The sequence below is a fragment of the Chenopodium quinoa genome, unplaced genomic scaffold (genome assembly GCF_001683475.1).
Source record: "Chenopodium quinoa cultivar QQ74 unplaced genomic scaffold, ASM168347v1, whole genome shotgun sequence".
Lineage (NCBI taxonomy): Eukaryota > Viridiplantae > Streptophyta > Magnoliopsida > Caryophyllales > Amaranthaceae > Chenopodium > Chenopodium quinoa.
In genome coordinates this window covers 13,508-37,248 of record NW_018742606.1, presented here as the reverse complement: position 1 = coordinate 37,248, position 23,741 = coordinate 13,508, and the positions used below count along the sequence as shown (strand labels likewise).

At 37.5% G+C, this 23,741-nt stretch overlaps 2 protein-coding genes across 2 annotated transcripts; one reads left to right on the top strand and one right to left on the bottom strand.

Moving 5' to 3' along the window:
• Positions 1-14,685: 14,685 nt before the first annotated feature.
• LOC110721184 lies at positions 14,686-16,462 on the bottom strand. The gene is made up of 2 exons (XM_021900325.1): positions 15,235-16,462; positions 14,686-14,988 (listed from the first exon to the last, which is right to left on the bottom strand). The coding sequence occupies exons 1-2, from the start codon at positions 15,587-15,589 to the stop codon at positions 14,963-14,965; spliced, it is 381 nt and encodes a 126-aa protein (XP_021756017.1). The 5' UTR covers positions 15,590-16,462; the 3' UTR covers positions 14,686-14,962.
• Positions 16,463-16,502: 40 nt separating this feature from the next.
• Positions 16,503-18,073, top strand: LOC110721183. The gene is made up of 2 exons (XM_021900323.1): positions 16,503-17,343; positions 17,433-18,073. Exons 1-2 carry the CDS (start codon positions 17,182-17,184, stop codon positions 17,766-17,768), a joined length of 498 nt encoding a protein of 165 aa, XP_021756015.1. The 5' UTR covers positions 16,503-17,181; the 3' UTR covers positions 17,769-18,073.
• The last annotated feature ends 5,668 nt before the right edge of the window (positions 18,074-23,741 follow it).

Sequence of the window (23,741 nt, the reverse complement as noted above, 5' to 3'; positions counted from 1 at the left end):
TGTTAGGGCTAAAGCTTTGATTTTTATTGTTTAGTGACATACTAGGTTTTGTTATTAATCTTGTTAGTATCATGCCTAGGATCTTATTATTATTATTATGCTTTAACATGAACATGATTACTTCTATGATTTATAATTATTTTGATTGATTATTTTAATTATTATTATTATTATGATTATTATAATTGTTATGATGATAATTATGTTGCTTGATATACGTTATATTTATTGTTATTGATTCATCACACCTTTTATGCATGTTTAAAGGGAATTGGTACTTGTAATCACGCTTAATAAGATAATTAATAATCTTGTTTAGGGTTAATTTGATTATAATTCAAGTGATCGCCAATAATAGTTTGTTTGTGCATTAATATTCAACACACATAGATTAAACATGTTTAGGGTTAATCCTATTGATTGCATGTTAGTCAGAAAGCGCACATGAATACGATCAGAATAAAGTAGAGGCCTATTATTAGGGCAGGTTCAATCTCTTTTAGGTTGGATTTGTACATTCATCCTCAAACTACCAGTCGTGGTTCAAGACCTATTGGAGTTAACGATCTCTTGGATCGTTAAGGGGGTAACCACCCTATGAACGGTTTACAAGTTCCTAAAACTTGTTGGCAACTCTTTTGCTCTAGCTTCCTTCCCTTTGGACGCCACCGTACTTTAGTGTATGATCACAGTGGGGTTCAAGCTAGGGATAATGCTTGAAATATTCCCTATAGAAGGTTTTCCATAATGATCTTCCAACTGCTGCTTTACTTTGCCTTAAAGGTATTCCTATTGATCCTACCTGTATCTTTTGTCATCGAAATTCTGAGTTAGTTGAGCATTTGTTTCGAGATTGCCAGTTTACTAAAAAGCTACGGGATAACTTTAACCGTGATCAGTTACTCAGTGCTTCTCCGTCTACTCCGTTTCATCTTTGGTTCGAGGATCTTGTGTCTTTGGTTGGCTTCTTTGGTTTATGTTGGGCGATTTGGTTGACAAGTAATAATGTTAGGTTTAGATTCGAGGTTTATTCCCTAGTCTATTCTTAATTTAGCGTCAAATTGGAGAGCTAGGAGTAGGGAAGCTAGGGAGTGGGATCCTGGTATCTTAAACGCTCCTCCGGGATTTCCTTCTCGTAAGGGTTCCTAGCAGGATTATGATGTGCTTTGTTCATTGATGGTGCGTGGGACAGGGATTCTCACACTGCTGGGATGGGTTGGTGTTTTCGAGATCCAAGTTCTCCTATTTATATTGCTAGAGGAGCTAGGGCCTGCACTGCTAGTTCAGCACTCCAATCTGAGTTACTTACCTGTCTTTGGGGTTTGCGGCATGCTCTCCACCGTGGTGTTTCCCAGCTTCTGCTCTGTACAGACTGTATGTCCGTTCCACATCTTCTCGTGGATCATGGGTCAACGAATATTTCGATAATGTGGATTTTGGGCAACATTCGTAATGTTATCTCCTCTTTTTCCCTTTGTCACATTCAGAAGGTTTCACGGTCTTCAGTTGCAGTTGCTCATCGGTTAGCTAGTGCTGCTAATCGTAAAGAGTTACTTTGTTACGTTTTTTAAATAGTTTGATGTTCCCTTTGTCAAAAAAAAAATCATTATAAAATAAAAAATACAGTTAAAGAAAAAAAAACATCAAAAATGAAAATCCCACGTTACTTTAGCTTGCGACGACAATCAAAAGGAAAAAAATCGTAATGCTAGATTAATGACATAACTAATTAAACGATTAGGTCATGAATTTAACTGGCTAATTAAACTAATGGTTTATGAACTTATACTACTTATAAACGAGTACACCTTTTCTCACATTCAAGTTAACATATTAACCACTTTCATAACTTTCCAAGTCTGGCATAATTATTTAAAAAACAAACAAAAATGAACTTAACTAGGCCGAACTTTGCCCAAGTTTTGTTTTTTGGTTTTTTTTTTTTTTTTTTTTTTTTTTTTTTTTACAGTAAGAACAAAGAAAGAAAGGAAAAATAAACAACTAAAAAGACCAAAAAATACACTCCCGAGTACAAGCCTTTCCAGCCAACCAATACGCAGGGGACACCCATTTCCATGGAACCTTTAGAATTTTGCAAGCATCAATAGTAGACAGAAGAGGCTGGATATCCTGAAGTAATCAGCATAAAGAGATCTCGTCCCGTTGTTTTTAGTCCAAAATCAGACACATAGACTCACAGTCCGAGTAAATAAGGATATGTCGAAAACCTCTAGAATAGGCATTGCGCAATCCCTAAAAAACAACCTGTAACTCAAAATGTAAAGCTAAAGATGATAGAAAAGCACGAGCTCCGCCCCCACAGACTGAAGGAGAATCACAATTACGAAAAAATCCAACCTGCACTGGCCGAGTTATCTGAAGAAGACCAAGACCCATCACAAATCATACAAATATCAAGTGGCAACGACACCCGAACTAGCCGATTTAGGACTAAGACCCAAAGTACAAGAGAGAACGAGAAAATAAACCGAACATTATTATGAGATAGCTAAATAGCCCATAAAAGGAAGAAAAACCGCACCAGGCTCGCCCAGTCCTTAGCAGCCCCTAATAGAGAGACAATAGTGGAAAAACATTGGATAAAAGGAAGGTGAAGCAGACCTTGCCTATTAGAACGTAAAAAACTGAGGGCCCACAAAGGAGCAACATAACAAAGTCACAATCTAAAAAAAAAAATGGTCCACTGTCTCTTGCTCCCTCTGAAAAAAACAACAAACGGAATCAATAGAAAATCCGCAAACAGCTAGAACAGAAGCAACATGTAGCGTCATTTGAAGCGCGCCTACGTAAGCATGTGATGAATATACTTGGCACTCATTGGAAGTGGGAATTGACATAATACGATTAGGGACATGGAAAGTAGGAGCCGCAAACAAGTTTTTAAGGAACTTGTAAACCGTTCACGGATCATTTAAGGCAATTACAAATACAAAAACATCAACAACAATTGACCCATGAAGGTTACACCCCATACATAATCCATGAGATTATTAACTCCATATGGTTTGGAACCACGAAAAGAGGATCGGGGATGATGGTATGAAGTGAGTCATGGAGTCACATTCGCCAATATTGGCCTCCACTCGATTCTAATAGTGAAAAAAGATTCTTGCGATCTCAAAGGCATAAAAACAAAGATTCAATTCGCTCCAAACAATTATTATGCTAAATAGGTTGAATATATTTTAGTGCAACATATAATTTCTAAAATATTTTGATCACTTCAATTAACGACAAGATTAAAAAGGAACCTAAACCAGTCGTCCAAATTATCTTATTAGGCGTGATTTTCGATACATATTCCATTTAATATGCAATATGGTGATCATAAAAATATAATAGAATAAAATCAACATTAATATTGGAAGCAATTCAACAATAAATTGTTAGTCAACTAAAATATAAATAAACCTAATCATGATACTAGCAACAAGAATAAAAATAAGAGTAATTAAGTGAGTAAATACTCACTTTCCGCGTTTTCTTGAATTGCTACATCATTAATAAACTGTTAGTAACTTCAATAAAATATAAATCAAATTGAAATTAAATTTAATAAAAAGTAGAGTTGATTTGGTCTAAACCCTCAGTTAATTAAACCTTTCACGTCTTGGTTTAAGGACAGAACCTCAGGTCAAGTATGGACTCCTTGGAGTTCTTAGGGGAAGTATTATGAGAGAATAAGGAGGCTAGTATTTAGGTTAAAGAGGGAGAAGAAAATTTTTTTGTGTAGGGAGAAAGATAATGATTTTTGGTGCCCCCCAACTGCAGAAATGGGGGGGGTATTTATAGAGGAATGAACTGGGGAGTGCACAAAACCCTAGAAGAGATAAGAGCCACAAAAAACCCTAATTAGGCACCGTGACACGGTACTGGGCACCGTGACACGGTACTATCCACCGTGGCACGGTACAATATACCGTTTTGCGATGTACAATTTGTCTAAAAATGCGTACAAATTCATTTAGCGTGAGAAAAAACGCGGAAAATACACGTGAAAGCACCGTGACACGGTACAATGCACTGTGCCTGGTTGGCATACACAGTGACATGGCGTTTTAGCTGTTGTATGGTAATTCTAATTTTTTATGCGTTTTGAAAACTTAGATAACTTTTGATCCTTAACTCGGAATAAGGCATATAATATATATATCGTTGGAAATATTATCAAGTATACTATTAAACCCAATTAAAATCAGATCAAAATATTTTTATATTTTAAGATTTGGTCGTTTTAGTGAAAGGGTGTCGGTGTTGGACCGAGTTTAGTATTTTGCTCATATCTTCTTCGTTACAAATCGGAATTAGGTTTATAATATACTGTGGAAAAGAGTTTTTTAAAGGCCTATCAAACCAAATAATATTTGGATTAAAATTATAGGGCCATGAAATCATTTTAGCATGGTTTTGTGATGTATATACGAAAAGAGGAAAATACGTTATGGTTTGGGAAATGGGTTAAGAATTGGGTTGGTTTATGAAATTTATTTAATGGAATATGGATTTAAGGCTTCAAAAATTAAATATGGAACCTGACCAACAATGTCAGTGAAAAGTTGTTCATCATCGGGCCAGGTTTGGTTTTGGGGAGACAATTTTAGGTGTCTACACAACCGGGAGTCCAAACTGAATAATTTTCCAGCTAAATATCCTCCATTTAGGAAGAAGGGGGAGCGCCCAAAACTTCCCTTACCAGGAAGCAGGAATGAACCCCACAGATGTTATGTCCACTAGGCTGCTAAAGTAAGAGGGCATAGGCAGATTTCGTAGAGAAGGTGCCATCCTTAGTGAATTTCCAATACACAAAATCATCCATAAGTTCCAGCGGACGGTCCAGACTAAGGATCGAGAGGCAGTAGGACCATAAAAAAATGATGGACTCTCGAAGAGTCCCACGTGTTAGACCGTAGATCAATAATATGTGACACAGGAGTTGGAAGATCCGACTGAGATAAACCAACCTTTGAAAAAAAATTAGACCGCAAGGAGCCCAGTCGTTAGCTGTAATACGAACATTGTTACCACTACCTACCTTCCAATGTAGAGCTGGAGCTACCGCATAAAGAGCCATCTGTAACCCACGACAAACCCTAAAGGGTCGAGTTATCCGAGCGTACGGAAGGGCAGCAAGAGAAGGGTACTTGGAAAACATGAGCTTAGAAAACCAAAAACTGAGGATTGTGAATCATCCTCTACCTTGTACCAGCAAGGACATCAGAGTTAAACAGGCAATGTTGCGTAAAGCCAACCCCCCCCCCCCAAACCTTTGGGTAAATGAAGTAGGAGAAGTCGAGCGCAGCGCCAAACCCTTCCGTAAACCGGAGATCTCCACCAAAACTGGTAAGCATACTGTCAAGCTGAGCAACAATTGTAGAATGGATCTTAACAAAGATAATATGATTAAAAGAACTACCAAACATCGAATTTATGATAACCAATTTTGCCGTTGTAGACAACCGAAGAGAAGCACAAGCAAACAATCGGCTAGCAACTCTATCAACCAGAAACCTGAACTCCAAAACTTTACTCCTTCCTAGGTCGAGAGGCAGACCCAAATAGGTATGAAAACGAAGCCTTCTACTGTAGGCGAAGTTTGTGAGCCAAAGAAATGTCGTAGTCAGGGGAGTATTCGGGTGAACTTGACAAAGGACTTTTGAAGATTAATCATCTAGCCCGAAGAGGGACAAAAGGCAGAAAGAATGGCCAAGACATTTTCATGCGCTTGCGGCGATACTTGGAAAAATAATAGCGTATCATCCACAAAGTAAAGATGAGAAATCAAAGGTCCACCCCTAGAAACACGAATTTCAGAAAACATAACCTGCTCTTTTGCCCGGCGAAGAGAGGCCAGAAGAGCAGGCTAATAACACCTCCATATAAAGCATAAAAAGATACGGCGACAGAGGATCTCTTTGTTTAAGACCACACTATGGTCGAAAAGAAGGCATTAAACTCCCATTCACCAAAACCTGATACGAGACAGTTGTAACACACTACTCAATAATATGAACCTAATAAAGGGGAAACCCAAAAGCTCGTGAAATCTAAATAAAAAAAGTCCCAGCGTACTCATCATAAGCTTTATTCATGTCTTTAAGGAATATTTCAAGCATTACCCCAAACTTGAACCCCACTGTGATCATACATTTAAGCATGGTGGCGTCCAAAGGGAAAAAACCAAGAGCAAAAGAGTCGCCAACAAGTTTTAGGAACTTGTAAACCGTTCACAGGGTGAAGGCTACACCCCTTAACGATCTTGGAGATCATTAACACCAATAGGTTTGGAACCAAGACAAGAAGTTCGGGGATGAAGGTACAAATCCAATCTAAAAGAGAAAGAACCTTCCCTAATAATAGCCTCTACTTTATTCTTCTCGTATTTTCTGACTAACATACAATCAATAGGTTAACCCTAAACTTGTTTTTCTATGTTGGTTGAATATTAATGCACAAATAAATCTATTATTGGCGATCACTTGAATTATAATCAAATTAACCTAAACAAGATTATTAATTATCTTATTAAGCGTGATTACAAGTACAAATTTCCTTTAAACATGCATAAAAGGCGTGATCAAGCAATAACAATAAATATATGAATAAGCAACATGATAATAATAATAACCATGATAACAATCATAATCATATTAAAAATAAAGCATAATAATAGCAAGATCCTAGGCATGATACTAACAAGATTAATAACAAACCCTAGCATGTCACTAAACATATAAAAGTCAAAACTTTAGCCCTAACATGATACTAACATGCTATTAAGAAAGAAAATAGGAAGCATCACAGAATTCATAATTGATATAATTAAGAAACTTATTCTTACCTTAAACATCATACTAAGAAAAGCATCCTAGCATGATACTAGGAATCAAAATAACAGCCTAAACATGATTTATATATCAAATAAACAATAAAAGCACTTACTTAGATTTCTCGTACCTTTTTCTAATAACAAAATACACACGTTAGTAACTTCAAGAAAATATAAAAAATTAAAGAATTAAATTAAATAATTGAAATAGATATTTGGGACCAAACCCTCAGAAATATCAAACCTTTCATGTCTAGGGAAAAGGCAACTTCGAATTTGGCTAGGTGTGTCTAGATCTTGTGAATGCAGAATTTTGTTTTAAAAAGGGTTGGTTTAGAAAGAGAGAGAGAAAATTAAGAAATTCTTGATGAGAGTTGATGATTAAAAACAGAGGTCTAAGAACGCTATTTATAATGAAACAGTCCGAAATTGATAAAAAGAATCAGAGTTCGAAAAGGAATAAAACACGCCTCTGTCACCAGGCGACAACCTGTCGTTTGGCGACACAGAAGGTTGTTCACGCGTTTTCTACTTTATGATAAAATCCAGTCGTAAAAGTCCGTACAAAGGGTAAAATCGTAATTTCACATAAAACACTTCTTTTATTCCAAATAAAACTCATAAAACATAATTATCAATCCTAATCCCATTAGGATCCAAAAGAACCTTCTAGAAGATTCCAGAAGACTATAATCAATCCTATTGCATTAGGAATGATAATTCATAATAGGCCCTCCTCAAGATCATTGGGCCGCATATAAAAACCAAACCGGGCCCAATTTAGTAATTTGGTCATAACTTCCTCATTATTCAACGGAATTGGACTTATAATATATCGTTGGAAAGCACTTTTCGAGCCCTATCCAACTACACTATTATTAGACCCTTGTTATGGATTAAACTAAACTGGATTGGATATTTTCATAAAATAGAGCAGGTTTGCGAAAATAGAAAGAGAGATTTTTAATAAAAACTAACTGCAACATTAGACTTTCCACACTTTCACTTCATTTGATTATTATTCGACGCGAAAGGTATTCATCACTGGGTTTGGTTTTGGGGAGACACAAATGCGTATCTACAATGTCCAACTTCAGAGCTGCATAAAAACGCTTTCGAGTCTTAGAAGCTTTCATAAAGGACAGAAGCTCGTGAGCTAACAGAGCATTATCATAAATTAGGCGATCTGGTACAAAGGCATTCTAGAACCCTGAAACAAGATAGGGAAGAACACCCCGCAGACGGCCAGTAATGCATTTTGTGATGCATTTGTACTGAACATTACATGACCCAATCGGCCGAAACCGAGACACCAACTCTGGCTCAAAAACCTTTGGGAGAAGAAATACAAAAGTCCTATTCCAGCCTTTTAGGATCAACCATAGAACCTTGCTTATACTCACTGATTTCTTCCCTTGAATTAGGCATAATGTTTTTGTAACAAGTTGTTCCTCTTTTATATTTCACAATCTGCAAGCATAGCTAATTCACAAGTACAAAATCATACAATAGTTGGGAATTTTTCATCAGAAATCTTAGTCAGCTGCAAGGAAATTTCTGCAGTCCATTTGTTTTGAGTAAAATCATAAAAAACATACAATACTAGGCTGCTAGCAATTGTCTAACAACCTTTCCCTTTTAGTGTCAGCATTTGCCAAATTTGGAATTACTGACATCGACAAAATATGTCCTTTATTAATGCCCGTTCTTTTGTAAGAGCATAGTCATCCATTGCCCAAGGCAATGGTGGTCATCACATTTTTAATTAATTTCTCTCTCTTCCACCTCATTCATGCCCAACTCCCATACCCACTTATGCCCAAATCCAAAGATCATGTGATGCCACAGCTTCCAAAATTAATGTGGGCTTTCCGGCTTTTCCAGAAAACATCCATTTCAATCTAAGAGGACAATTCTTCCACCGCCAATGCATGCAATCGATGGATCCGAGCATTCCTGGGAAACCTCTTCGTTCTCCAATTCTCAGTAATCTTACCAAATCTTCTTCATTGGGTTTCCTAAGGTATTCATCGCTAAAGTAAGAGACAATACCTTCTACAAAATGTTGTAAGAAATCTCTTGCAAGAGATCCACTAATCCGAATGTAGTCTTCCACGGAATCAGCAGAGGTGTCGTATGCTATTAACCTCATAGCCGCTGTGCATTTTTGCAATGCTGAAGCACCAAATCTACCCGTAGCATCCTGCCTCTGTTGAAAGAACAAATGACGTTCTTCTAAAGTGTTTACATGCTGCCTCATTCGAAATCTTCGACGGAATAGATGTCCAGGGAACACCGGAGGATCTGCAAAGTAGTCGTTCCATAAACGAGTTTGTCCATCTTCACAATGTCTATTAAAAAAAAACCAGTAAGTAAACATATATTATTAATTATAAACGACAATACAATAAAACATAACTATTAATATCTAAAATACACTTAAACTTAATTGAGAAAAAAAAGAAATACAACAATGGTAAACATAAACTAATTAGAACCAAACACAATAAATGAAAGCGAACAATAATTAACTAATCTGATGGAAATAACTTCTTCACCAAACTATTCCTCAGATCCTGATCTGCTTCAGATAAGTATGGCTTTGAATCAAGATGCTTGAACAACTCCATATTAATTTTCCTTTGCTTTCTTGCTTTTCTTTCCCTTTCTAACTGAGTCTTTTCCCTTTCCACTTGAAACAACTCTACTTCCTTTTATCTCCGGTACTTTAATTTCGTAAGTTCAATTTCTGTTTCTGTTTGTCGTGTTATGGTCATGTTTTGGACCGTGTCCAACCAATTTTGCCATGCTTCTGATGGCATATTCACCATTTTACTCTTACCTTTGTTTTTGCTGGATTCATTGCTTGAAGGGAAGCCAGAACACCCAATATCACCACTGGTTGGTGTATCTGGGTTTTTTGATGATGAGTAGTTACCATTTTCATTGATCCTCATTCTTTTTGAGTCGCTACCTTGAGTGGATGTTTTTTTCTTGCAAGTGCCAACAATATTTTCAGCCGGCTTCCAAGCAGCATGTTGAGTTAGAATATCCCAAGCATGCTGATCGTGAAAGGTTTTAGACATCAACTTTGTCTTTGTGTTGTCGGCAGCATAGATCTTATATGTTGTCTTCATAACATCCTCATCATTCTCACCACTTCCCCTTCTAGATTGAGCACTAGCAAATGAACCACAAAACTTAGAGCATGAAGCGTTTATCCTTCTCCACCGGTATCTAAGTTGCTCTAAACCTCTAACCTTTAACAAATCTTCTTGTGTAACCCCTTCAGTACCTTCCTCAAAACACTTTTGTTTATATACTCTAACATTATCATACATTTCTTCGATTTTCTTCCAAAAAAACATCCCCGTTCTGGTTGGTATTAGTTTTTTTTATTTTGACTAACCTCAAGCCAAGCTTTCACAAGAGTTACTTCTTCAGCTTTTGACCAAAACCGATTGCCTAGTTGATTACCTTCTTCATTAACTCTATCAGTTTCTTCAACTTCTTCCTCGTCATCACCGTCATCTGATGGTGTGTTCGATCTATATGAACAATCAAAACCCGTAAATGCAGCTTCACCTTGTGACATAGTAAAATGTTGTGACATAGGAAATGTGGATTCATCTTGAGATAACTGAAAATTTTGAAAAGAAGAACAATTTGTAGCTGGAAAATCATCTTGACTAAATGAGATGTTTGGATATTGTGGTGGCCGTTGAGGGAATTGAGTAAAAGTATTTGGATTTGAGAAATTCACATTTCCAGAAACGTAAGTAGAAAATTGTGTTAAATTAGGTTCTAAATCAGAATTCAGATCAATAGGATGATTAGAAAAAGAGGGATGAATATTTGAATTATTTTGAAGTTGTGAAGATTTTTTTGGATTTTGTGGGATTTTTTTTCCTTTGGCATTTTGGGTTATTCATCTCCAAAAATTTTAAATCCACTAACCTTGGATTACCACTTGCTTACTTAAATATGGGAGTAACAATTGGTGAAAAAAAAAGTTGGGTTAAAATACCTCAAAATTATACTCATTTTATAGAGGGGAAAAAATTAGAGTCGTTGGTATAATTATTTTTTAAAAAGAGTTTTTATTTTAAAAGTTATGACCGTTATAGATTTTATAACGTTCATATTTTACTTTAATTGCAGACCATTGGATTCAAAATGACAAAACAAACAAGATGATGCCAAATGTCACTTCCCAACAAATTAATCCAACTTTCTTCCTCCTCCAATTTCCCACGTGAAGCAATGTAAATTGAATAAAAAAAAATAACTATCAACCAATAGCTCTTGGACAAGTGTCACATACATATGCATTGCCCACTCTTCACAAATGGGCATGGCCATGACCTGGTCATACACCATTTCCCTCAAAAACCACTTCATTTTATTATTTTAATATTTTTTGGAAATTCTCTCTCTTCATGACCACCCAAAGAGGGCATTGGATGACTATACTCTAAAAGACTTATTAAGGTTAACACAATGCATAAAAAGACAAGATGAACTTGCTTCATAATTGAATTCATTTTCATGGACTAAAATAAGAACGGTATAAATTGGAAATCGTGTACAATTTTTTCCCATAATATCAATATTTCTCCTGCTAGAATAACAAAATAACTATGTAAATACAAAGTGGTTAACATGTTTTTTTTATTAGACACAATGAAAAAAGTTTAAAGTTCTCTCGCCTAACTGTTAGCAGAGAAAGGAAGAGGTTGATAATGTCGAGATACAATGCCACATCAGCCCATATATACTCATCATAGGTGTATCGCTTGATGAGTTTATCTGTGACATAAACGATGTAGCCACAGAAGATGATGGATGCCACACAACCATAGATCATCACACCAATATTGCCCAATGGAAAGAATACCTGTAATTATAGAATTTAGCATTTTCGGAATGTTGAACAAACAAACATTGGATCTGAAAGTCAATGAATCGTTTCTTTCTCATTCATTAGCTTGCGTATAAATATACAAGGTAGGCGAGATATACTCGGTACTGATTAGCTACCAGTTAGGCAAAGATTATGCTAGGATAAATACAAGCTAAACTAATATATACAAAGTCAAAGAATATATTTCCATATATTCTAACACTCCCCCACAGTCGTGGCGGGAGCATCACGAACGCTAAGACTGGTACGAAAGTCATCAAATAAAATCCGTGGAAGGCCTTTCGTAAAAATATCTGCAATCTGATAACGAGAAGGAATATGTAATACTCGTACCTCGCCCTTAGCGAATTTTTCACGAACAAAATGAATGTCCATCTCAATGTGTTTTGTGCGTTGATGTTGCACCAGATTTCCAGAGAGGTAGATGACACTCACATTGTCACAATAAACAATAGTTGCTTTTTAGATAGGAAAATAGAGCTCAAGCATCAGATTTCTGATCCAACAAGAATCAGATACCACATTAGCAACCCCACGATATTCTGCCTCTGCACTAAACTTAGATAATGTAGGCTGCCGTTTAGAAGACCAGGAAATCAATTATCCCCTAAAAATACACAATAATTTGAAGTAGATCGCCTAGTGTCTGGGCATCCCCCCCAATCCGCATCAGTATAAACAACAAGTTTGTTAATAGAGGACTTATACAGATGCAAACCAAAGGACGAAGTACCCTGTAAGTAGCGTATGATAGGCTTTAAAGCCCCCATGTGCGCATTGCGCGGATCATGCATATGGAGACAGACCTGCTGAACTGCATAAGAAATGTCAGTTCTAGTAAAAGTCAGATACTAAAGAGCACCTGCAAGACTCCTGTACTTAGTAGGATCCTCATATGAATCATCATGAGAAGCACTAGGTTTGGATTTTGTGTCGACAGGTGCTGGACAAGGACTACAGTTAGACATGCCGGCCTTGTCAATGATGGAAGTAGCATATTGGTTCTGAGACAAGAACATACCATTAGCATCACGAATGACAGCAATGCCCAAAAAGAAACTCAAAGGACCTAAATCCTTCATTGCAAATTCGGAGCTCTGAAGACCCATAATCTGTGTCCGGAGACGGTCAGAAGATGTTGTAAGAATGATATCATCAACATATAACAGAATATAAGCAGTATCCGATCCCTGCCTATAAATAAACAGAGAATTATCACATTTACTGTTAGCAAATCCAATAGAGGTGACAAAATCTGCAAACCGTTGATACTAGGCTCGAGGAGCCTGTTTTAGACCATAGAGAGATCCTCGCAATAGACACACATGATTAGGGCGACTTTTGTCGTGAAAACCCATGGGCTGATGCATATAAACTATTTCATTGAGATAACCATGCAGAAAAGCATTCTTGACATCCAAAAACTGATGGATCGACCAAGAGTGTGAAATAGCAATGCTAAGAACAGTACGAATAGTAGCCGGTTTGACAACCGAACTAAAAGTCTCATAACAATCAATACCCTGCTGCTGAGTCTTGCCATCAGCCATAAGACGAGCCTTATACCGCTCAAAAGAACCATCAGAATTCCGTTTATGACGGAATATCCACATAGATAGAATAACATTCACATTAGGGGGCCGAGGTAACAAATACCATGTATGATTATCAATAAGAGCATTATATTCCTCTAACATTGCATTTTTGCAATTAGGGTCACGGATAGCACTAATCGGGTCCTTAGGGATAGGAGAAATGGTAGTAGTGGTAATCGTGTTTAAATTGTGAAAATACTTCGGGTTAGGTTTCACAATGCCATCTTTGGCTCGAGTAGTCATATGGTGGGAAGGTGGGGCCTGGTGGTCGTCGGTGTGGATAAGTGAGGCATGAGTGGTGGTGGAGTGTGAAGGCAGGGATGGGGAGATATGAGCATCACCACTTGAGGTAGTGATTTCTGGGCTGTCGAAAATAGGAGGCTCAAGAATAGGTGTGTGATGAAAAGTGGGCTGCCCATCTTGATTGGAGGGACTTGTGACAGTACGTGGGCTGACCTGGGGAGTTGAGGAAGAAGGCCCATTAGTGGGCTGATCAGAAATTTGCCTATTAGGTGAATTGTTGGGCTGATCTGGGGTCCCTATGGGAGGAGGAGTGGGCTGGGCCTGGGAATGAGGAGGGCTAGGATGATTTGTGCTCAAATGGGGTGGGTGATTTAGCAAATTATTATCCAAAAAATCATAATCGTCAAATTTTGGTTTGTGAATTTGTGAGAACGAAAACACGTTTTCAACAAATCGCACATGCCAACATATGATGATTGTGCCATTTGATAAATTATAGCACTTGTAGCCACGATGACTTGGTGCGGGACCAAGATAGACACAAGGGGTGGACCTTTCTTGCAAGTTTATAGTAGTAGAGGGAAAGAGAGGGTAACAAAGACAACCAAAGACTCATAATTCCGAATAGAGCGGATCACATTGGTATAAAATTTGAGTGGGAGATTTAAAACCTAAGACTTTGATTGGAAGAATGTTTAAGAGATATGTAGCCATAGATAGAGCATGATGCCAAAAAGAATGTGGCAAAGATGCATGAGCAAGAAGGGTCTGAATGATGCTATTTATTGTTTTTATATGTCGTTCAACTTTACCATTTTGATGAGAAGTGTGAGGGCAAGAAAGACGGTAGAGCATGCCATGATTTTCAAAAAATTCTTTTAGAGTACCATTGACATATTCGGTGCCATTATCACATTGAAAGGTCTTAATGTTACGTTCAAATTGTGTTTGGACTATCTTATAAAAAGATGTTTGACTTGGGATTTTTTTGAAATGGGATATGTCCATAAAAATTTGATGTAATCATCAAGAAACAAGAGATAATAACAAGAACTAATAATAGGAGAAGTCCAAAGATCACTATGAATGATATCAAAAGGTAAAGCAGTATGCGACATGGATTTATTGAAAGGCAATTTAACATGTTTCCCTAAAGGACATGATGAACAAAAAGAGTTACAAGTCTTATTACATTCAATAAATTTTTGACTACTTAAAAATCTAAGAACAGCATCCCCAGGGTGTCCTAGTCGATTATGCCAAAGATCGGAAGAAAGAAATGTAAAATTTGAATGTTGGACGGAAGAGTTGGCTTGATTGTATGGAAAGATTGGATATAGGTCACCAGTACTGTCACATCTCATTAGATTGGCCTCCGTCTGTAAATCATTCACAGAAAATCCATAAGGATCAAAAGCAATAGAAACCATAGTCAGTTGTGAATTTTCGGACGGATATCAAATTTTTAATAATTTTAGGAGCATGCAAAACATGGTTAAGGGTAAAGGGAGGGTATGGGGAGGGTAAAGTAGCACTACCATGACCAATAATTAGAACTAAATCACCACTACCAACAACAATGTTTTGATTTTTAATGCTCGAATTTACATAGGAAGAGAGAATACCTTGATCGGCCGTCATATGAGATGTTGCTCCAGTGTCCATATAATAATTGTTGTCCGGAAGGTTGAGATTAGCAAGCATTTGCATCGCAGCTTTGATATGCGTCGGAGAAGGATTCCGACCATTTTCCATAGCACTGTAAGCTTGCGGAGCCGGACCCAATATACCAGGCCCAGTAGGCCATGATCCAGAAGAAGAGGCAGCAGGCCTCGGTGCCCAAGATTGGGATGGATATGGGCAGGGGGGCTGGGCCACTGGGCCTGCTAAGTGCCCACAAAGCTGGCCAGGAACACTGACCTTGCTGAAAAAACCAAGGTTGCCCATTAAATGGGTCGGACTGCTGTTGGGTTGGCCCATTAGAGCGTGGCTTTCCAGTTTGTTTGGAGTTGGACTTCTTTTGCATCCCTCCTTTGTTGTTTTATCTGGAGGAGTTCACAGAGGAGTCCGAATGATACTGGCTGCCGGCGGTGGAAATAAGGGTGGTCGCAGAGGAATTCTTGGACCCCCCCTCCTTAGCAAGACGGTTTTTGATGGTTCGTTCTGCTAATTTCAAGCGAGATCGGCAACTTTCAAAAGAGGGCAATGGTTCTTGATTTTGGATAAAGTCCACCGTACTGGCATATGCTTCGAGAAGGCCAGCCGTCATTTTTAGGATGAGACGGGTATCGGGAATCGGAGCATCAACATCCGCAAGACGATCGGCGAGGGATTTGATGTGATTACAATAGCCGTCAATTGAAGAAAAATTCTCGAAATCAAGGTCAGCAAGTTCTTGTTCGAGATGGGAGGCTCGGGAAGCTTTGTTATCTTGGAACATGGACTCGAGACGAGTCCAGGCACTTTGAGCAGTGTCATCCTTGAGGAGAATGGTAGTGAAAAGATCGGGAGGAATGGAGCCATATATCCAATTAAGGACGGAGGCATCGAGACATTTCCAAAGGGCAAGGTCTACCTTTTATGAGGCTTCATAAGCAAATATGCAATAAGTTCTTCAAAAGGTAATTAAAGAGCGTTCTACCTGAATCAAAAAGAATATGATCAAAAAAATCAAAGCCCTGAACAAGAAAAAACCAAGGAAATTGAATTCGTGGCCTCTCGCTCTTTGCTTCCTAGAATGTGTACGCAGTGAGACTTAGAACCACTACAGTCGTCAAAATCACAGACTCCAAAATAACTTTCCCTGTCCATTTTAAAAGTTTCAGTGAGCTTAAGAGTGCCAAATTAGGCTACTTTCTTGCATCACAATATCACATGCAATAACGGATAACCTATTTAGAATGTAAGTTTGCCATAACCAGAACAAATTGCCTAACAGAATTAGATAAAAAAAAAAAAATAATAAAAAAAATAAAGACTATAACTTTGATGAAACAACAACAAACATAAGTCTGGTAAAAAGATTGTCAGCTAACACATTCAATCATGGTCTTCAGCATTAAACTCTATACCATGGAATCTCCTACGAAATATATTTTTTATGTCATCACTTTGTAAGACCAGAACCACCACAAATGGTATTATCTTTAACCATTTGATCCTTGAGAGTTGAGAATCTCGACTCTAAACACTGTAAACATATAGGAAGTTTTCGCAACCATGAACTTTAAACACAACTAACATAATTAAAGAAGAAAATTAAGAAACTAATAATCCCACTTTTACCTTTTCTTCTCAAAACAATCCCACCTTTTCAAATTACCACAATAATTCCACCTTGTACCGTCATATTCTTAAAACAAGACTTTTTCATTTATTGATCGGTTAATTATATTTTCTTTTTTTAGCAAGTAAATATACTAAATATGGTTGATTGAGCGCCATTAATTCATAAGCTAACCTCTGCTCTTCAATTTTGTTTAAAAGCCCAGCCACCCCCATTCATTACTTTCCATCTTTCTTCCTCCTCTCTGCAATTACCCCCATTGTTCTCAAAGCTTCAAAATTTATCAATGGCAAGTCAACACTCCCATGTCTTATCTTCAAAATCTAAGAAATTAGGGTCCCCTCTTTTCCCTATTTACTGCTATCACGATGAGGTCGCTCCATTGAGGACGGTGAAGCACGGCAGACCCACCCAAGGAAAGCGCTTTTACGATTGTTCTTATACGCCAGTAAAATCCCTCCATTCAATTTTTCATTTAATTTTAATTTGGATTACTATGTTGTTTGATTGGGGAATTAATTAATTTTTTTTTACTAGGAACATAGTACATGCGGATTCTTCAAATGGGTTGATGATATTCGCGAACTGCAATATCAGAATGTTGATAAGAACTCAATTATCATGGAGTTGGAGGACAAAATTGAGCTGCTGAAGGAAAAGGTGAGAAAGTTGAAGGCTAAACAGGAGAAATTGGTTGACCAGGTTGAAGAGATGGGGATGGCCACGACCGAAACCCTCTTTGAGATGAAAGAGAACAACACTGATAAGAAGCTCATGTTGACCTTGATATTCACCTTGGGCATTTTTCACTGTAGTGTTGTTGATGAGGTGCAGGTTGTAGTACTGGGATGTAGTACTAGGCTGCAATGTTAATGGTCACAGTTTGGGGGTTTAATCTGGGTTGGGATTATGTTGTGGGGTGTAGATCTTTTTTTAGGGTCATATGGTGATTATGGGTATGTTAGTAGTTAAGTTGTTGTTAAGGATGGTAATGTTATTGTGTGTAGTAGTATTTTCAGTAATGTAGCAGTAGTAGTACTTTTGTGGGTGTCATGTTTGTAGGTGTTATTCCATTGAGCTGTATTATTTAGGTGCTTATTGTAAATCTTTTAAATTAAATTAAAATGATGATATTTTGAAGTATGTATCTTGAATTGGTTATATTGACAGTTATCATACATTTGCAAACATGTGCATACAAAAATGATTTTCCATGGAAGATGATGAAATGAAATTACTTATCATTAAAAAGAGACAGAGGTTCAATACATAATACTAACAGAGGTTTAATACATTACCAAATTAATATAATTAACATAATTGAAATTGTCATAAGGATTACGGTTGAAAGACCAAAATTAACACCTAACAATCTTAAACTAAGTATAACAATAAGCACAAGCTAATCCTAGTTAATTTGTCCATCATTTTTGCAGAGGTGGAGGCTTGACTGAAATTAAAATAGTATGTTTTTATTGAAGGCACATACATCTGCAGGTGTACTACTTCCTGATGCCTATATATAACACACAACAATTTAGATCAGTAGTAGAAGTACACAGCAATTAAGATTAATAATAACAAAAATGAAGATGAGATCTTACATTGGTGAAAGATGTTCCACCAAGTGTCACAAACACACCCAATCCATGGGTCACAACAGTGCTCCCACCTCTTCCACCCCTTCTCCCACCCCTAGAACCCCTGCCACTAGTTTTCCCTCCCCTGGAACCCCTGCCACTAGTTCTCCCTCCCCTACCAACTGATTCACCACCCCTGCCAGAAGTTCTCCTTCCTCTTACACCTGATTCCTCTCCCCTACTACTAGTTCTCCCTTTCCTTACACTTGATTCACCTCCCTTATTAACAGCTCTTCCTCTATTAGTTCCTCCCCTTACCCCCTTGCTAGCACCACCTCTACTCACAACTCTGCCTCATTTTCCTAGTCTAGAGGGTTCTGCATTAGCTGTGTGGTGAACATTGGTTTGTGAAACTTGTTCTTGTACGATAGGGGTTTTCTTAAGCCTGCCCCTTGGTCTCTTTGTAGAAGTTTTAGTTTATGGGAGGTTAGATTTTCCAAGGTGAGGGCAACTTCTTTTGTTGTGGCCTTTTTCTTTACACAAGGTGCAAGTCATTTCCATGCCATGCTTACAGAGCCTACATACGTGGCTTCTTGGGATCTTCAAAAGGATATTTTCTCCTGATTCTCCTTGGTATTCCTGGCCTAACTTTGATTGGTGGTTGGTCAATGGCAAACTCTGTTTTGGGCCAGTGCCTCTCACCATCTACTTGAGGGATTGAACTTGCATAAGCTTTGGTGTACTGAGATATTGTATAAACTGCATCTACAAAGTCTTTTGCATTTTTGTTTATGAAAAAGATGGCATCCACAACATGACAACAAGTAATGCTAGTGAGATCCCTTTTCTACAGGTGCAATTCCTTAGATTCAAGTCCACTTTCAAGCTATCTAAGTGGTAGTTTACTTGGAAGACAGTGTGTGTAGAAGGGAGTACATCACATTTTGCAGCTTCCTCTTTCTCTTGCATCAATTTCTTAGCAATCCTAGGGCATAATAAGTTAGTGGCCCACTTCATCATTTCATCCCTTTTAATAACAATTCTCTTCAACAGAGCAACCCTGGTGTCTTCCAAAATGTAAATCAAATGCTTTGCCCTAGCATTAATTATGTACCCATTGAATGTCTTAGCCATATTGCTTGTTGTAACATCAGTTTTCTCATCTATTTTCATAAAAGACATGTAAAAACAGCAGGATTGTGTGCTTTAAAAGCTTCTGCAGCAAGTGGGTTGGATTTTATTAAAACCTCTAATGTATCCTTATAGCCTACTTGACTGTAAGACTTTGCACAGGTCCAGAACATCAACTTGAATTCATCTCCCTTGTAGCTCTTATTCTTGTTAGCATAAATGTGCCTAGCACAATGCCTATGCTCAACCTTTGGTAACACCATTGACACACTCCTTAGAATGGACAATACACATAGCAGATACATACAAAGAAAGACTGAAATTAAAATTCATACAAAATAAAATAAAAGCAGCACTAATTCATCACATATGCATAAATTTTGTGTCTAAAAAAAATAAAAAATTAAAATGGTGCATAAGGAAGGCATAGCTGGTGTTCATCAGACAGAATAAAAGTTCCTGCACCATCATCAAGGGAGAGGCCTTTCTTCAAGTTGAGCATGAACCATTCCCATGAATCATTGTTCTCACCTTCCACCACAACCCATGCAATGGGGTACATCTGGTCATTCCCATCTCTACTCACTATTGACATCAACAGCCCCCCAAGAAATGTTTTTAGGAAACATGCATCCACACAGATTAACTTCCTATAACTTGCTTTCTAACCCTTTCTCAGACCATCAAAGCAAATGTAAAGTCTTTGAAAAGTTAGAGGCCCTTTGTTGTTTTGTTTGTATGTGACCAAATCCATATCAGTGCCAAGACAAGTAGCTTTAAGAGCTTCAAGATACCTACCCAGCTTGACATAGTGCTCTGTCATGGAACCATACATCTTCTTGTGAGAATACCACTTCACTTAATATGAAAAATTCATCTTCACTATCACCCTATAGGCTCTCCTCACAGTCTCAATTATTTCCTTAGCTGATGTAGGGAATAAATTTCAAGCGTTAACCCCCTAACTTGAACCCCACTATGATCATACACTAAAGTACGGTGGCGTCCAAAAGGGAAGAAGATAGAGCAAAAGAGTCGCCAACAAGTTTTAGGAACTTGTAAACCGTTCACAGGGTGAAGGTTACACCCCTTAACGATTCAAGAGATCGTCAACTCCATAAGGTCTTGAACCAAATAAGGGTTCGGGGATGAAGGTACAAATCCAACCTAAAAGAGATTGAACCTGCCCTAATAATAGGCCTCTACTTTATTCTGATCGTATTCATGTGCGCTTTTTAATTAACATGCAATCAATAGGTTAAGCCCTAAACCTTTTAATCTATGTTAGTTGAATTTAATGCACAAATAAAACTATTATTGAAGATCACTTGAATTATAATCACATTAACCCTAACAAGATTATTAATTTTCTTATTAAGCGTGATTACAAGTACAAAATTCCCTTTAAACATGCATAAAAGGCGTGATCAAGCAATAACAATAAAACATATCAAGCAACATGATAATAATCATCATCATGAAAATAAATCATAATTGAAATAATCATGATAATAATCATAAAAATAATAATCATCATATTAATAATAATTAAAATAATTATCATAAATAAAATAACCATCATCAAAATAATAATAATAATAATAATATTCATAATCATCATAAATTATAACAATTATAATCATAATCATGTTCATGTTAAAGCATAATAATAGCAAGATCCTAGGCATGATACTAACAAGATTAATAACAAGCCCTAGCATGTCACTAAGCAATAAAAATCAAATCTTTAGCCCTAACATGATACTAACAATCACAAATATAAGGAAGAACATAGGAAGCATCACAGGAATCATATTTAATATTAAAATTACCCTAGACATGATACTAGGAATATCATAATAACAATATAAACATGATCTCTACATCATAATATCAATTAAAACCAATCAAAGTACTTACTTTGATGCCTCATACCTCTTTCTAATAACAAAATACACACGTTAGTAACTTCAAGGAAAATAAATAAACAACACAATTAAATTAAATAATTGAAATAGAGATTTGGGACCAAACCCTCATAATTAAACCTTTCACGTCTAGGGCGAAGGCAACTTCGAATATGGCTAGGTGTTTCTAGATCTAATGAATGCGGAATTTTGTATTTGAAAAGCAAGTTTAGTAAAGAGAGAGATGGATGAATGAATTGATTGATGAATGAGAATTAAAAATTGATTGTCGATGAGAATTGGTGAATGAAAACGGAGTTTTTTATACGTTATTTATAGAGAAAATCATCCAAAAAGATAAAATATCAAAATAGAGCACTTGGCGCACGCAAAACAGAGCTAGCGCCAGAACCAGCTAATTGGCGCCAGGCGCCAATGGCTAGCACTAGGCGCCAATGTATGGCGCCAGGCGCCAATGCCTGGAATCAGGCGCCAGGCCTGTTTTTAATGCGTTTTCGAAAATCAGATAAGTTTGCCGTATTGGAGGATAAAATCGTATCTTTTCCTCAAAAATGTTTTTTGATTTTAATTAAAACTCTGAAAAGTCAACAAAAGTCAATTTATCAATGCTAATTGAATTAGGAATGAAAAGAACCTTCTAGAAGAATCTAGAAGAATAAAACCATTCCTAATTGAATTAGGAATGATAAATCATATTAGGCCCTGCTCTAGATCATTGGGCCCACATAAGGCTCAAACCGGGCCCAGTTTAGTAAATTGGCCATAACTTCCTCAATATTCATCGGAATTGGGCTTATAATATATCGTTGGAAAGCTCTTGTCAAGCCCCATCCAATTAAACTAGTATTGGACCCATATCATGGACAAACCAAACTGGATTGGCTGTTTTCTTAAAATAAGTTTTCAAAAACAGAGAGAAGAGAAAAGAAATTAAAACTATCCGCAACACTAGACTTTCCACACTTTCGCTTTATTCGATTATGATTCGACGCGAAAGGTACTCATCACCGGGTTTGGTTTTGGGGAGACACAAATGGGTGTCTACAGAAGCCCCCACTTTGACTGAGTTTGGAGAAACGCAAGTTTCGAAAACAAAAGTCAAAGTATCGATAGGGACGGAGAATGACTCAGAACGTTTTGCGATCCTAAATCACTCTTGCAACGCCGATACCTGCAAAACTAGCATTAGTTAAATAGATAAAAGAGTTAAGAAACGCGTATCTTGCACCGTCGAGTACACGTCTCTGAAAGTAACCGATTTGATGTCGCTTTACTGTTTTGATGACCTCCTGCAAGCTAGAGAATGCCATCCCGCTTGAAAACCGCTATGCCCGTAACTGCTTCCAAATTGGAAGATTGCTTCGCCTGAAACGATCCTCCTCCGCATTGATAATATTCCACGTCCAAGGGGAATACTATCGAAGATTGCTTCTCTTGACACAATCTTTAGTTGTTTGTGACAACACTCCACAATCTAGGGAACGCCACCTTGCTGTTTCGATGTTCAGTCGTCTCTGAACAAAGAGATTCCCTTTTTTTTTTATGTCCACGCGCCTCTGAACAAAGAGCTTCCGATGATATGATCCTTTGAATGATGTGTCCACGCGTCTTTGAACGAAGAGCTTGATAATAGGATGCTCACGCATCTCTGAGCGAAAGAGCTTGAAAATAGGAGATCTTTGATGATATGTCCACGCGTCTCTGAACAAAAGAGCTTTTGAACGATATGCCCACGCGTCTCTGGAACAAAAGAGCTTGATGGAAGAAATGTTCACGCGTCTCTGAACAAAAGAGCTTTAATGATATGCCCACGCATCTCTGGACAATAGAGCTTGAATGAAATTTCCACACGTCTCTGAGAGCTTGAATGAGATGCCCACGCGTCTCTGGAGCAAAGCGCTTTGATGGAGATGTTCACGCGTCTCTGAACAATAGAGCTTCGGTACTTGAACGTTTGTTGCGATAATATTCCGAAGAAAAATTTCCGAAAACCAACGTTTGTCGATCTCTAAAGCTTGCCTGAACTTTTTTTCCGCTAAAACCAGTATGTCGGTGTCTCCGTGATTAGGCGCTTTAAGCTAAGTGAGACGATCTTTCATCAGGTCGACCACTTATTGTGATTGTAATCAAACTGACTACTTAATCATATCAAATTGCTTATAGAGGCTAACTGGAGTACCAAGGAACCCGAAATTGCTGTATGAGGT

What these genes read in the sequence shown, in the direction of transcription:
- LOC110721184 (XM_021900325.1), bottom strand. Translation starts at nt 15,589, where the DNA reads ATGGGCCAACCCAACAGCAGTCCGACCCATTTAATGGGCAACCTTGGT. An exon ending in TCATATGACGGCCGATCAAG is followed by an intron (nt 14,989 to 15,234) that starts GTATTCTCTCTT and finishes AATGATTTACAG; the next exon opens with ACGGAGGCCAATCTAATGAG.
- LOC110721183 (XM_021900323.1), top strand. Translation starts at nt 17,182, where the DNA reads ATGGCAAGTCAACACTCCCATGTCTTATCTTCAAAATCTAAGAAATTA. An exon ending in ACGATTGTTCTTATACGCCA is followed by an intron (nt 17,344 to 17,432) that starts GTAAAATCCCTC and finishes TTTTTTTACTAG; the next exon opens with GAACATAGTACATGCGGATT.